The sequence below is a fragment of the Chanodichthys erythropterus genome, chromosome 10 (assembly GCF_024489055.1).
Source record: "Chanodichthys erythropterus isolate Z2021 chromosome 10, ASM2448905v1, whole genome shotgun sequence".
Lineage (NCBI taxonomy): Eukaryota > Metazoa > Chordata > Actinopteri > Cypriniformes > Xenocyprididae > Chanodichthys > Chanodichthys erythropterus.
The window spans coordinates 55,390,128-55,405,905 of NC_090230.1; the positions used below are offsets into that span (position 1 = coordinate 55,390,128).

The 15,778-nt window shown below is 36.6% G+C and overlaps 1 protein-coding gene across 2 annotated transcripts in view; it reads right to left on the reverse strand.

Annotated features, from left to right (window-relative positions):
- erbin (erbb2 interacting protein) overlaps positions 1-15,778 on the reverse strand; it is a 78,003-nt gene that overhangs the window by 9,783 nt on the left and 52,442 nt on the right. For both annotated transcript variants that reach the window (XM_067398290.1, XM_067398289.1), the window contains exons 11-19: positions 14,204-14,333; positions 13,409-13,524; positions 12,841-12,910; positions 8,379-8,478; positions 5,207-5,328; positions 2,594-2,767; positions 2,296-2,472; positions 418-535; positions 115-298 (exon numbers count right to left, since the gene is read on the reverse strand). In XM_067398290.1, the coding sequence (XP_067254391.1) occupies positions 115-298; positions 418-535; positions 2,296-2,472; positions 2,594-2,767; positions 5,207-5,328; positions 8,379-8,478; positions 12,841-12,910; positions 13,409-13,524; positions 14,204-14,333 (1,191 nt within the window). The remainder of the gene's footprint in view (positions 1-114; positions 299-417; positions 536-2,295; positions 2,473-2,593; positions 2,768-5,206; positions 5,329-8,378; positions 8,479-12,840; positions 12,911-13,408; positions 13,525-14,203; positions 14,334-15,778) is intronic.

Below are 15,778 nucleotides of genomic sequence, written 5' to 3' on the forward strand. Positions count from 1 at the left end.
ACCCTTTGTAGAAGCTGCAGCATCACATTTTAGTAATTTTTCACTGAGAAATATTTAATTAAATGCTGTGGTTTATTGTCATGTTTTTGACATGTATTCAGGGTGTGTTTGTACCTGTTCTTGGGGATGAGAGGCATCTTTGACTCTCTCTCTGGTGTGCAGAGGGAGTTGTCCTGACTGCTGTCTGTGGTCAAGGACACAGAATCAGACATGCGTGAGGGTGAAGAGCAGTTGCTGTTGTTCTGGTTACTGTTGGCCACCGTCTCATCCAGCAATGAGTCGGCATCCTTCCCATCATCTACATCACCAGACACAAAAAACATTATATGCATATGTGAGTTCTATTACACAGCCTATTTCCAGAAACAATTACCCGCGTTAATAGGAGAATTATTAATATTATGGAAAGTGCTTTACCTTTTTTGTCCTTGCTGAGGGCCACTACTTTGGGCTGGTTAATGGAAATTTCAATGAGTGGAGGTCTCATTTCGGCTATCTTCATTTCCTCCTCATCAGATGACAGCTCCTCTGAGTCCTGACCACACAACCACATCACATCACATCACATCACATCAAATGCTTAAATACAATATATACTCCAATTTTCATCCTGCTTCTATAGTGGTAAACTGAAGTCATTTTTATATTAATTTGTTTAAATGATCCCTATGGTACTTGACATTAATAAATCTCACATAATACAATATGAGCAAATGTCTCCTGACAGAAACTTCATATCCACTCATAGTTCAAGAGAATTACTATTCAAGAGAATAATTTACATTTATTTTTAAAGATTTAACAGAGCCTTTTATCCAAAGCGACTTTCAAGTGAGGAACAAAAGCCATTCTTCAAGGAGCAAACAATATGCGTAGTATACACTGCTAGGTTTATTTGACAACTAATTTTAGAAACAAGCTAGATAAGAGGAGAAATGTTTGTGTGCGTGTGTACGCAAAGGTGCATTGGTTCAAGGGTGTGGGTAGTTAAGTGCTTGCGGAAGAGGTGCGTCTTCAGCTGATTCTTGAAAGATGTGAAGGTCACAGCAGTATTCGTGGATATGTGACCATGGCTAATATGTGACCGTGCATGTAGTATACTGTGATATAGACATATTTTGCTTATAAGTCATATTGCTGATATTAGATCAACACCACTACAATTTCTTAAATATTAAAATAGTCATTAAAATAGTCATTTTTTACTTATCATAATATCATTTCAAATCCATGTAACTTTCTTCTGTGGACCACAAAAGATGGTAAAACATGAATGGAAACTAAGGATACCAAACTCCAAAATGAAAAAAAAAAAAAAAAAAAAAAAAATATATATATATATATATATATATATATATATTATTATATATATAATATATTTATGATTTAATGCCTTATCAGCAGCAATGGCTACATTCACAGCAAAATCAACTGTATTTCAAAAAAAAAAAAAAAAGAAAAAAAGATGATTACAATATTTAATAATATATTTCAATACATTGATTACAATAATTTAACAATTTTTTTCTTAAAAAAAAAAAAAGAAATATACAAAATATACATATCAGTAACAACAATAGCAATAACAACAATAATATAGAATCTTTTAATTTAGTGTATGATAAAAATTCTAAAATTATTCCAGGATAAATCTTTTAAAAAAATATATATTAATATATTTTTTGAAGAAAAAAAAAGTTGTAAACATTGTATTAAATAATTTTTACACTCAAGAAATTCTTAGACAAATCAAAAACCTTTTCCTCTTCCCCGTTCAATAAATATGAGTCTTCAGTGACCAATTCGACATCTCGTATATACAACCTGGCCATATCAATTTTCAAAATAATAAAAAAATAATTAAGTCCTTGATTTAGTACTGGATTCACCTCATATAGTTTGAAAGAGGAGAAAGAAGAAAAACAAACAAACAAACAAAAAAAACTCTATACCAGTATCATAAATGTAGTCCATATATAAATATGAATTATAGCCTGATTGGATTTAGGTTAGCAATACAATGGAAAAAACGTACAAGGAAAGAATTCAATAATGACTTCAATTTTGGTCAGTTTTTCACAGTGCACATTTTCACAGAGTTGTATGAACTACTTTTGTTACTTTTAATGTGACAGCCTGTCATTTTGGAGCTTGACAGCCTGGTACACATTCACCCAACATCATAAAGGTTTTAAACTACACAAGAATGAGTGAATGATTTAAAAAAAAAAAAAAAAATCTGATTCAATAAACATATTCATAACATTTAACATTGTTGACACTTTGATATAGTACCTCAAGGGTGTCATCATGGTTCACCATGGTTCTCATGTTGTCTGAGGTCTTGAGAGGGATCCTTTCAACGCTGTGGTAGTCTATTGAATCTATTGGTTCATAATTGTGATGACTGTTCATCATTGTTTTAGGCTCCATTTCAACAGCTTTGCCATTAGTGCAGGGACTTTCAATCACCTGACACATAGGGAATTCAGGGTTATTCCAACATCTGCACCAAGATTTACTTTCAATGTAATAATTATGTTGACCCATCCCAAAATAGGACATGCAACTGGTAGTGTTTTCAAAATCCAACCTTCACTCCAACATCCTGCACTCCGATATGGTTCCTGTCACTGGCCTTAGGCTCTTTTCTCGCCTCATCACCGGACTCATCCTCTTTGAGTCTGTGAGCCACAGACTGAGCAGTTTTCACCATGTTCTTCAGTTCATCAGGGTACGGTGTCGGGTAGCGCTTCAGATTGCCCTCCTGTAAATACAAAGACACAGTTAAGTTATAATAATCGGATGTATTATATTTAATTCATATTATATATAAATATATAATGATGCTTTATATTGAATTTATTATTTTAAATAAATAAATAAATAAATAAATAAAGTTTGTGGGCACGTCATGTAGCTACATAGGAAGTTACATCATTGCAACAGAAAATACAGGTCAGTTCTTAAAGAGGGTCGCTGAACCCCTAGCCAAATCACTGACACCATTTCATTGGAGAAGGTGTTGGCGAGCTTTTTACAACACGCACAATGAGGAGGGCTGCTCTTTTAGGGCCAGACAGGGCCACACTGGCGCTCTGAGAGCTGATAGTGAAGCTCCGTCAGACAGCTTGGGAGCCTGCATGTGTTCCTGGCACAGCGTACAAGCCAGACAGGCATATTGAGTCATCAGGGGTGCAAGACCGGGTGCGAGAGGGAGGGAACGAGATACCGAGTATGTAATATCAGCGAGATGAGGGGTGGAAGGAAAAAATAAGGTTGACGTTGTATGCTCGAGGGCCCCCGAGACAGTGAAGGCTTCCATTTCACTTTCTGACAGGAGTCATGTCAGGGTTAGTTTTAATGAGATTTCCACTGCAATGCAGTGAAGCGCAGGCTGTGACATGCTGACAAAACCAGGTGAGGCTGTTCCACTGAAACCGTCTTACCACATGCTGCCAAAATATCCAAGAAATGATTCACCCCAAAAATGACAATTCTGTCATTACTTCCTCATTCTCATGTCGTTTCTAACCTTCCTTCAGTGAGACACAAAAGGAGAGATTCTGGAGACTCTGCTGGTTGGTTGGTTTGTTTGTTTTCGTTGCCATACCTGCATCTATGGCTATTTTCATGGCAAGATCAATGTAGTACAAATAGTAGAAATGAAAAATCAACAACTGACATCAACTCACATCATTATAACAAAAATGTTGCCTTTAAAGCAGTACATTCCAATAAAATATAAGACTCTGCTGGTCACTCTTTGCCATACATTATAATGAAGCTGAAGTGATTTCTATACTCTATATTTCTGTCTCACTATATTTCACAAGTCTTCTGAAGGCATACAAAGCTTTATGTAATAAACCAAAATTTATGCTGTTATTTAGTTCAGGGTAATTTTGTGAATGAATAATTATTTTGATTTAACTTTTTACAATTAATCAGTTATCTAGTTCACAAAAAACACCTGACATTTTGTTTTTTAGAATGATTTATATACTTAGTATTAATATTTTGAATGTATCATGTACCTTTGTCATTTTATTAGTTTTTTTTTTAATTCTATTTATTTTTCATTTTAATTATACATTATTATTTATTTAAATTTATATTATTTCAACTTTTATTTCAGTTAGTTGCTAAGGCAATATTTCTAATATTCACTTAGGTTTTTCATCTAATATTTATATTTTATTGCAGCTTTATTTCAATGAAATACAATTTAATAGTTTATAGCTTAAGTTTTAGTAATTTTTATGTGCTTTTGTAAATGTAATTATTCTTAAATATTTTTATTTAACTTTATTATTTCAGTTTTAGTCATTTTATTATTTAAACTTTTTTCAATTTTATTTCAGTTTATTGCCACGACAACATTTCTAATTACATTTGTGTACATCTGGATGACATTTGTGATACTTTTATGGTGTTTTTTACTTTTGTGGATGTTTTTGCCACTAAGAAGCATCCAGCATCCAGAAAAGAGCATCCAGCAGCAGCATCTTTTTTATCCACAGTTCGAATAAATAATGGCAGAATTGTTTTGTGTTTAATTTGGTTTGTCTCATTTATGATAGAAGAAACAGCATGTGACGTCTCTTACATGCTAAATTGATATCCCAATAAAGTTACTGCAAGCAGGTCGTAACAGGACATTTTGATAATTAACAGTTTTTTATTTATTTTTTATTTTTTTAAAAATGTGCAAGGTATCTCCTCCCACACTGGTCCAAAATCCCACTCAACATTGCTGTATATTAAAGGGTTAGTTCGAAACACAAATGATGAAATCTGAGAGATGTCAGTCCGTCCATTGACTGCCTTTGCAATGACCACTTTGACGCTTCAAAAAGTTCATAAAGAGATCTTAAAACAAGCGGTTTAGTCTAAATTTTCTTTACTTTTTGAAGCATCAAAGTGGTCATTGCAAAGGTTGTACGGGTTTGGAACGACATTAGGGTGAGTAATTAATGACATCAAATATGTTGCAATTGTCTGGGATTTTGAGGCTTACAAACAGCATTTAGCTTCAGCATTTGTGAAGGCAGAGAAGTGCTTTAAGTGTGCCTGGTCAAGACAGAATAAAATAGCAAGGGGGTTAGATGGGTGATATGAAGCGAGAGAAAAGGGCAAGACATGCACAAAGGGAAATAGAAAATCGAGAAAGCACCCTGGACAGAACTGGACGGTGGGAACTGACCCGCGGGGGCGTTTCTCTCTCATCCTTGTCCTCGTCACACTCGAAGGCCACTTGCGCCCGCTGCTTGCGCTGCTCCTCCCACAGAGACGGGTTAAAGCTCTCGCTGTCTGAGTTGGGCACATCTGTGAAAGAGAATTGGCTTCCATTAACAATCAAAACAACAACCATTAACAATCAAAACAACAACCATTAACAATCAAAACAATGGCATTGCCATCGGTGGAGGATGAAAAGCTCAAGAATCTCAAAGCAAATCCTGTGTAGAGTTTGTTTTGATTTGTTTTAGTGAATCAGTTTCTGTTTCTGTCAGTCCAGTTATTTCCGATTCAGCGAAACCAAATCATTAAAATGAACTAATGCTGTGTCTCTCTGCTATGATGATTAACAAACAGCAAAAACCTGAAATACACTGCCTGAGCTTGGTGGGCGGCACAGACTCGGTTCACACACATCAATTCTTATTTGTGTTGTGTGGCCATTTAAAAAGACATCTGGGTTCAGGAGAGCACTTTGTCATGTAGGCGAACAGACTTCAGACCATTTCTAAAGCTCAATCATGCTAACAAACTGAAGCAGACTCCTGAGAGCTGCAGAGCCACAGCGTTTGCGTTCTGAAGAGTTTAGAGTGGGGTTGCTAGGAAACAGGTTAAGACTTATTAATCTCTCCCCCCTCTGGAATCCAGAAACACTGGCAGACTTGAGTCTCAGAGAGAGAAAACAGTGACATGAGCAAGTTCTGGCTGCAGCCTGCAGGTGGTAGACATCTGATGATCAGTTAAGTCTCTAAAGTCTCTCTAAAACTATATAATTGTTTTAGAGATTTTACAGAGCTGACTGAGCATCGAAGATCTGCCGCTACCTGCATTTGGCTACTACAGTTACCGTCCATTGAGAACTTTTACAGCTCACTCTAAAATGATTGCTTAATGATGGAAAAAGGGTTTGTAAAAGTGGCCTCTTGTCTCCCAGGGCTCCGACAGAGCGTTAACCGTCACACGCCGGACGAGAAGTGCCACGTCACATCTCAGTTATCCCATAACAGGAAGGAAGTCAAGGAAGGAAGTCCAAAATAGTGAATCTAATCACCATACACACAAAAGTTCACGTCAAGAAATAAAGTGGTGTCAATGAGATGCCGAGTAGTGCCACCAGTGTGTGGTTACTGTGCTACACTCACAAGACTTGCCATGACCTGTCATTCTCTCAGTGTGTGGCCCTTACACTTTGTTAATGTTGGAGGCTCTTCTTTGGGGAGGGGCTCTGATAGCGATGACATGCATAGTGATAGGACATAAATTTATGAACCATAATTCACCATAATGTGTCAAACTGGCTAGTGAGTTGATATGCGTTACATGCCACTGTTGATTTTTACCCACAACTAGCAGGTGTTAAATCCAAAACCACTACAGTTTAACATTTGTTGTCAGTAAGATTATTTTCCACAATCAGCATATTAGATTAATTAGATTAAAGAAGGATCATGTGACACTGAAGACTGGAGTAATGATGCTGAAAATTCAGATTTGATCACAGGAATAAATTACATTTTAATATCTATTCAAATAGAAAACAGTTATTTGAAATTGTAATGATATTTCACTATATTACTGTTTTTACTGTATTTTTGAACCAATGAATGCAGTCTTGTTGATACATACAAATAAATAAATAAATACTATGATTCAAAAGTTTGGAACACACAGGTGCATCTCAAAAAACTAATATCATGGAAAAGTTAATTTTTTTTAATCAAAAAGTGAAATGTTCATATATTCTAGATTCAAAAATTCAGTATCTCAAAATATTAGAATATGTCCTAACATCAATAATAATAAAAAAAGGATCTACAATACAGAAAGGTTCAAGTTCTTAAGAGTATGTTCATTTATGCACTCAATCAATGCGACGTGGCATGGAGGTGATCAGCCTGTGACTCTGCTGAGGCGTTATTGAAACCTAGGTTGCTGTGATAGCAGCCTTCAGCTCATCTGTATTGTTGGGTCGGCTGTTTCTCATCTTCCTCTTGACAGTACCCCATTGATTCTCTATGGGGTTCAGGTCAGGTGAGTTGGCTGGCCAATCAAGCACAGTAATATCATGGTCAGCAAACCAGTTCGTAGAATTTTGGCACTGTGGGAAGGTGCTAAGTCCTGCTGGAAAAGGAAATCGGCATCTCCATAAAGCTTGTCAGCAGAAAGAAGCATGAAGTACTCTAAATTCTTCTGGTAGACTGCTGCGATGACTTTGGACTTGATAAAACACAGTGGACCAATGCCAGCAGATGATATGGCACCCAAAATCATCATCATTAACTTTGAAACGTCACACTGGACTTCAAGCAACTTGGTTTCTGTGCCTTTCAACTCTTCATCCAGTCTCTGGGACCTTGATTTCCAAATGAAATGCAAAATATACTTTCATCTGAAAAGTGGACTTTGGACCACTGAGCAATAGTCCAGTTTATTTTCTTCTTAGTCTGGGTAAGATGCCTCTGATGTTGTCTCTGGTTCAGGAGTGGCTTGGTATGTGGAATGTGACAGTTGTAGCCAATGTCCTGAAGACGTCTGTGTGTGGTGGCTCTTGATGCACTGACAACAGCTTCAGTCCACTCTTGTGAAGCTCTCCCAAGTTCTTGAATCAGCCTTGGTTGAGAATCTTATCAAGGCTGCAGTCATCCCTGTTGCTTGTGCACCTTTTCCTACCACATTTGTGCTCCAACAGTGCTCCGCGAACAGCCAGACCTTTCAGCGATGACCCTTCTGTGCCTTTCCCTCCTTGTGGGGGTGTCGATGATAGTCTTCTGGACAACTGTCAAGTCAGCAGTCTTCCAAATGATTGTGGTTGCATGTATTAAACTAGAACTAGAGATACCTGGAAATTATACTGTATGAATGGAAATTTCAAACTTAAAATGAAATATTCTAGTATTTTGAGATACATTTTTTTTAGCTGTTGGCCGTAATTCTCAACAGTAAAAAAAAATTATATATATATATATATTTATATAATTATATATATTATATATACACACACACATACACATACACACACGCACAAACACACTAAATGAGTCATATACATTGTACAAGGCATACATTCAGACCATTCAGACAAGGAAACTTGTGACAGGAGGGCGACAGCTGCAGGTTATGCATGACTAGATACTCACAGTCCTCGCTTCTGGTCTGTTGAGGGAACATGTAGTTAGTAAGTACGGTCTTGTGCGTCTCTGGATTCTCTTCTTTCTGCAGGGGAATGAGGGGCTTCGACTGGAAAGAGAGAAAAAAATAAGACAAGGATCAGTTATTTGTAAAATTCGGTTAGATGCCTTGGGTACGACACTTCAGAAGTCGCACACACAGCATGAGGACTGCTCTCATTACAGATTCAAGCCATGCAGCACTGGCTTTAAACTCATCTCATCTTTAATCACACACAGCTTTATAAAACCACGCATCACGATCAATAAAGAACAGTGTGCCACATTCTCAGTGCAATCTTCATCAACTGTCAATATTCCAGCTGAGCTGTACGGCTGAAACCCTTGCAGAGAGGTTGATTCATAGAGGATCTTGGCAGTCTCATGCCATATGGACCACACTGATTAGATGCGCTACCAGTGTTTTATTATTTCATAGCAGCGCTGTTCTCATGCATTCTGCTGAAATCACTTTAGTTGCCACTTCAGAGCAAATATCACAACAATCCCTGCAATCTGTCCCAGCCTCCAAGGCTTTAAGCATTGAACTAGCCCAGTGCTTGTGAGAATTAAAAGAAAGTCAAGGTTTGCAATGACATGAGTAAATGATGGCAATTTTAATTTTTGGATGTACTACTCCTTTGATTAATATCATATATTAAGATAAACTATGTGCTATGTTGAACCTCAGAGGTGGGAAGATGGCGTGTGTGGGAGTGGAGGTGATTGCTATATTCAATAAGCATTAGTCACAGGCTTGATGGCCACTTGTGACAATCACTCAGATCACCCACTCAAACTGAGCTCTACTGATGGGAACGTCAAATCACTCTGCCAACAGCACAGACCCTGCTAAAGGACAAGCTTTTCAAGTGTATATGGGAAGTGACTGTGTATGAGATTATTGTGATATAGTGATTTATGTAAATGTATTACATGGCTCTTTGAAATACTAAAATGTGATAAAATATTTATGTATACAGACAGCTAAAATATAACTGACTGGTGTCCCAGGCAAACCAATTTCTAACACAGCTTCTTTCCTCTCGGTAGGGTTCTGGCACTTCTTGATCAAAGAACTTCTATGACTTTTCCATTTGTTCTTGATTTCTTGAATTCAAGCAAAATAGTAATAATTGTTAGTTCACCACAAACAGGACAATTCTGTCATTAATTAGTCACCTTCATGTTGTTCCAAACCCGTAAGACTTTAGTTCATCTTTGGAACACAAAGATATTTTGTTGGACTAAACCACTCCATTCATATGGATCAGTTATGATCTCTTTATAAACTTTTTGAAAGTGGTAGAAGTATAGACTGTCAATGGAAGGACAGAAAGCTCTCACTCTATGTCTACACCGGACGCGAGCAGCGCAAGGCGACACGTCAAAACACAATAGAATCCATTATAATTGGTGATAATGTCTACACTGGATGCAGTGCGACACGACAACAGATTCCCAGCAGTAAACGGATTCCCCGTTCTATTTTTGACGTAGTCCAAGTGCTTTGCAACGGTCGGTTTGAAGAATAGCTTTTATCTGGTGTAGACACAATGTCAGATTTCATTAAAATATCTACATTTGTGGTTCAAAGATAAACGAAAGTCTTACAGGTTTGGAACAACATGAGGGTGAGTAATTGATGACATTTTCTTTTAAATTCTTGGGTGAACTAAACCCCTTAACTCAAAAAGAGCAATTAATGACCAACTTTTTTGACTCAAAGGCCTCCCATTTTTCAACAACTTAAAGGGGCTCTATGTAGGAATGACACCCAGTGTTCAAAATAGGTACTGAAGTCCAAATTCAAAATATTGTTTGGCCTGCCCCCTCGTACGCGGGTTGCCAGCTTTTACAGCATATGGTTGCCAGCAACAATAGGGAGTGCAATTGACAATGAAAGCTGAGGAGACTTATAGTCCGCGTGAACCGGAAGTTGCAAACGACTTTTCTCCAGTGTTGTGACGTTTTTCTAAGTGAAACAGAATATTGAATAGAGGGCAGAGTTTTACTTTAGCACTCCATCTCTCGCTCATAGCAGACTAACGGTTGCAGAGGAGTGGTTTACGAGATTTCAACCCAAGCCGTCAAACTGACGTTATCAGAAAAGGGGCACCGTTGAAGAGGGGAGGAGCATTTTCAGATTTTAATTAAATGTTACGAAGCCAAACAATTTTTGTATGTGGATTGACTTGCACGGATGAATTGTTCACCACAAAACTAGCAATTTGAGCTAACAAAATAAATGAGGTCAATTTGTCAATCTGTACATTAAACACTGTAAGCTGATGAGTTGATTTATCTGTTTTGATATGCTAGATATTTAGATGATTCAGAGGCTTTTTAGTAGAGATGCACCAATTGCAATTTTCTTGGCCGATTCCGATTTCTGATTTTTTGTTAGCGTGATCGGCCGATACTGATTTTTGCCGATTCAGATTTTCTTTCTAAGAACTATAATTGACAACATATACAAAAAAAAAATAATCTACTTTTCTTCAATGCAGAGTTTTCATTAAAAAAAAACAAGTAAAAGTAAGTAATAAAATATAAACAGCTCAAATAAATGCAATAGAATAAAGAGAGCTATGAAACTGAAGTTTTTCGGGTTAACTGGGTTTTTATTCAGGTAAGAACATTCAGTGTTATTTTACATTGGTTACCTTAATTTATGTAGTCTTTATGGTAAATAATTCTTACCATTAAAGTTATGAAACGTATTCAGTCAAGAGCAGAAAGAGATTTTCTTTGTCTTTTGTTCTTTGTTTAACATGACAGACAGCTGCAGGAATACTGGACTGCTGTCCCTTTAAGAGTTTATGAACTGTGTTCAACGGACCCAATACATGGGTTCACTTTCTTAGCTATTTAACGATTCAAAACTGACTGTGTTTATCTGAATACTCGCCAAGATTGCCTGTGCCGCTGGTTTTGACATACTTTTGTATGTATTTGACAGTTTAAGCACAGGAAGGTGCTTATTTTGGTACTTGTGAGTCTGTTTGACTTCTGTCTCTGTTTGAGACTGAGCGTGGCTTGTACGCTTCACTTATATAGATCAGTGGTGCGCGCGCTTTCGGTGTGAGTGCGAGACTTGCGGGAATGACTATAATTGTGCGCAATACAAACACTACTTTACCGAAGCGAATGAGACAAGAGAGAGAGGAGGCGCCCGCGCGGGTGTGTGTCACTTCACCGTGACAGAGAATGGAGTGAGAACGCACAGCTGACGTTATTGCCTGATTCTCTGACCCAGTTCGTTTGCTGGTTTCCATGGTTGTAATACGCTGTGTTTTCCGCCAACTGGCAACCTGTGATGTCGAAATACTATTGGATAAACTGCAGCACGAGGTTTCGCACAGACCATAACAAAGACATTACGACACGGAACGCACATTTTCAAAGTAGAATATCTGGCTGTAGCATTGTGTTTCTGAGAAACAAGTAGGCGAACTCAGCATGTTTCCTAAATATCTGCAAACATATTGGGGTATTTTTATGCTTTATTAAAGTAAAAATCTTACATAGAGCCCCTTTAAGGCTAAGATATTTTCAGAAATTTTCCAAGATATGTTTCTTTTAATATCCATATAGGCTGTTTTCAGTATTGATGCTGTAAGCATTCATTTTTCATAATTTTTAATTTTTTCAAACATTTTTAATAACAGAAAGTGGGTGTATTTATGTATTAAATTAACCACAATTAATTTTGTGATTTCAGAAGTATTTCAGTTTACATCTTGATTTTACATAATTTTTTTTTTTATATGATAATATATTTATATATAACATTTATTTAAATACTTCAATCTGCAGCCTTTTGGAAGTTTACTGAGGGCACAGGCCAAAGAACATTATAGTATATTATATATTCAACAGTTAGTTCTGGTTCTCAAATCTGATTGGCTAAGAGCATTTTCCAACAATGCGATATTCTACTAATATCACGTTCATGTTCACAATTTGGCAGCAATCAAAGCGAGCATCAATGGCGGAGGGATATCCAGCAATCGGTCTGCTGCCTCATGCCTATGGCCTAATCACAGCTGTGCAAATGTAGAGCCATATCTCACTCCTACTCATGTGATATTTCTCATATATTATATTATACATGTTTTTTTTTTTTTTACATTTTTGAAATAACCATTTTAAAATCCTCTGACATTTTCAGGTTTCTGATGAGCGTGGGAACCCTGTTCTACATAAAATGATTTAAACTCAAATCAATATTTCATGTCCATGAATTTATTTATATATTTAGTAAGTAGCTGTGTAATAAGCAAGATAATTTACAGTCAGCCAGTCATTATCGCAATAAACAAACCTCCTTCAGAGTCAAAAACAACCCTTTGCTCGCATTGTGGTCCTGATCCTCCGTTGGTGTTTATTTCAAAATAATGACTGTTGTGTGTATCTGAGCTTTGCCCACCTGGTTTTCAGACAGCCACATTGCGGTCATCTGGTTGAGTTTAGTGAAGCTGTATGGAAGGTTCCTCAACCTGTTAAAAAAAAAAAAAAAAAAAAAAAAGGACAAAAATTAACAAAACAAAAAACAAATGATATGATGCATAAGAAAAAAGTTAGTATGGCAGAATACTTATATAACAAAAAAGGGACATGATTCATTGACAACACTTTAAATTGAAAAAGTCCTGACTGGTGTAATGTGAATCAAGGCTGATAAATATAGCAGAGAAAGTGGGTCTCTTAGAGAAATGTTGAAGCAATGTCTCTCAGACACCAGCTGCATAGCCAGGTTGGAAACGTTCCACATTGAAACGTTTCGTACATGAAGTGTCAACTGTCCATTAACTTCACTTGCAAAGAAAAATTCTTATGCCTGGGTTAAAACATTATTAAATAAAATAATATGCTTACTTAAACTGCTATTATGTTTTGGATAAAAGCTAAACAAAGTAGAAATTAGCAGGTGATTTTTTGCATAAGCTGCAGGCATTTCTATGATACGATGCTTTATTCGGTACAGGGGGACGTACTTGTTGTCGCTGAGATTGATGACCTTGAGTTTCTGCATGTTGCCCATCTCCTCTGGCACAGACTCCAGCTTGTTTGAGTGCAGGAAGAGAACAGTGACGTTCTTCAAACTGCCCATCTGTCAGAAGCACAAACATACAAATAAAGGGTTAACTAAAATACGCAGACATGTCTACCATGGCTCAGAGGATGTATTAAATCAGAATGCATGATGGATTTGGTAGAGACCTTTTCAAATACTTAGTTACAGGAAGCTGGGATCATTGGATATGAGAAACACTAACAACAGCAGTGAGAATTTGTTTGGTTGGTTGGTTAGTTAATTTCAATAAACCAATTCAACATATCAATAAACATTGCAAGTGTTTCCAGAAAGTTCTTTTGAAAGATATTTTTGAAAGATTTTTAATATCACAATAAGTATTTCATTAAATTCTTACCACTAATTCCATTCAAAATTGTTAAATGTTGCATGATTATGATTCCAGCATAAGCTTCACTCACAAAGTTCTAGGCGAATTAGTCTGATTCATTAATACGAATCCGTTTAGAAGAACAATTTGTTTTTTGAATTTGACATTACTAACTGACAAACAAATAAAAGCTACTGCAACCAATTGCACAGGTTCCACAGTAATAACGACATGCTATAGCTATTAATATCTGAAATAATATACGAATTAATTCAAAGTTAAGTCCCACCCTGCACTACTTTTTGTTTCACTATAAAATACATCATATTATGGAAGTTAAATGCCATTTCAATGTTGTCTTAAATAAATCATGCCAGGACTGACCTCTGGAGGCATCTGTGCGAGCAGGTTGTGGTCGGCAGCAAATGTACGCAGGTTTACACACTGACCGATGGAGGACGGCAGCGCCTCGATCTCATTGAAGCTGCAGTCCAGTTCATCTAGAGTCGTGAGTCTACAGAAAAAGACCCAAATGTTATATAACTGTTAACATATAATCAAGCTCAACAATTCTCTATATAAGAAATATTGTGTCATCCTTTAATGTGGCAAGGAAGATCAGACTATACTGGCCTATATTCAGGTGGTTCACAAACCTGTGATCAACGACCTTGATTCTTTGTCCATTAAAAGTATGACGTCAAACTTAAATCACAATACCAATGAAAACGCCAGGGCTGAATGAGTGCATTTTGAATCCGATTCATTTTTGTTAAAAGGGTTTTAGCAGTGAAACAAACAGCTGAACGTTTCTCCAACACTGCAAGAGTTTTGAGGAGTAACTAACTAAAAGGTTTGGATGACACTAAACCAGTGGATCTCAATTCTGCTCCTGAAGTAGCCCCGAGAAGGCAAAAAAAAAAAAAAAAAAAAAAAATCAGCCGTATGTGGACACGAGACTGCTTATTCTGTCCTACAACAAAATCTTTTATGACCCCCAATATAAATTGCTGATGGAATTGTTGACAGTGGAAACATAGACAGCTACACAACCATATACATTGATCAACTCAGACATCAGTTGTGGTAAACGAAGCTCAAGCATGTTTGCTTGACATGCAAGACCAGGTTTATACTCGTGTGTTACGGAAGAGGTCTGTTCTCACACGTTAAGCGGGTTAGATTGAGCTTCTGTTAATTATCACTGATCAATGTTTAAATGTGAATAAAAGCCTAAATTAACTCTTTTCATCATATAAAGTGATCGAGTCTCTTAAGAAAATTTGCACTAAACCTCTCAATTCATATTAGAATTAGTTTTGCAATCCCTATATGAACTTTTTGAAGTGTAAAAGTTAGTTGTGTTGCTGTCTATGGAGTGACAGAAAGCTCTCAAATGTCATCAAAAAGATCTTCATTTGTGGTCCGAAGATGAATGAAAGTCTTATGGGATAGGAACAACATGAGGGCGAGTAATTAACGACAGAATTTTAATTTTTGGGTGAACTAACCCTTTAATGATGTAAACCAATCCCAATCCTTCTAAATCATACTCAAGAGATTAGTAATTATTGTGAAGTTTCTTCTCTCATCTAAAACGATCTCAAATGATGGCTTCATATTCTAAAAAATACAAAAAGCTCATGTAAGCTTCTGTCAGAAAAAAAAAAAAAGTATTTTATAAGACATACTCTAACATGAACCTCCCCAACCCAAAACCAAATCCAAATCAAACAAAAACAAAACAAAACCCACAAAACTATCAGTCCTTATACAGCGGAAATGTGCAGTTACATCAGTGTGATGGGAAAAGACGCTGAGACTAATGGAAAATTAATCATGCTTAATCAGTGTGCTTTACAATCCTAGCTGGGATTAAAACAGAATCCTTGCAATCACATATTCATAATCCCTCTTGGCATATTTTCTTAACCCCGGACTAGTAAATCTAATCTGACA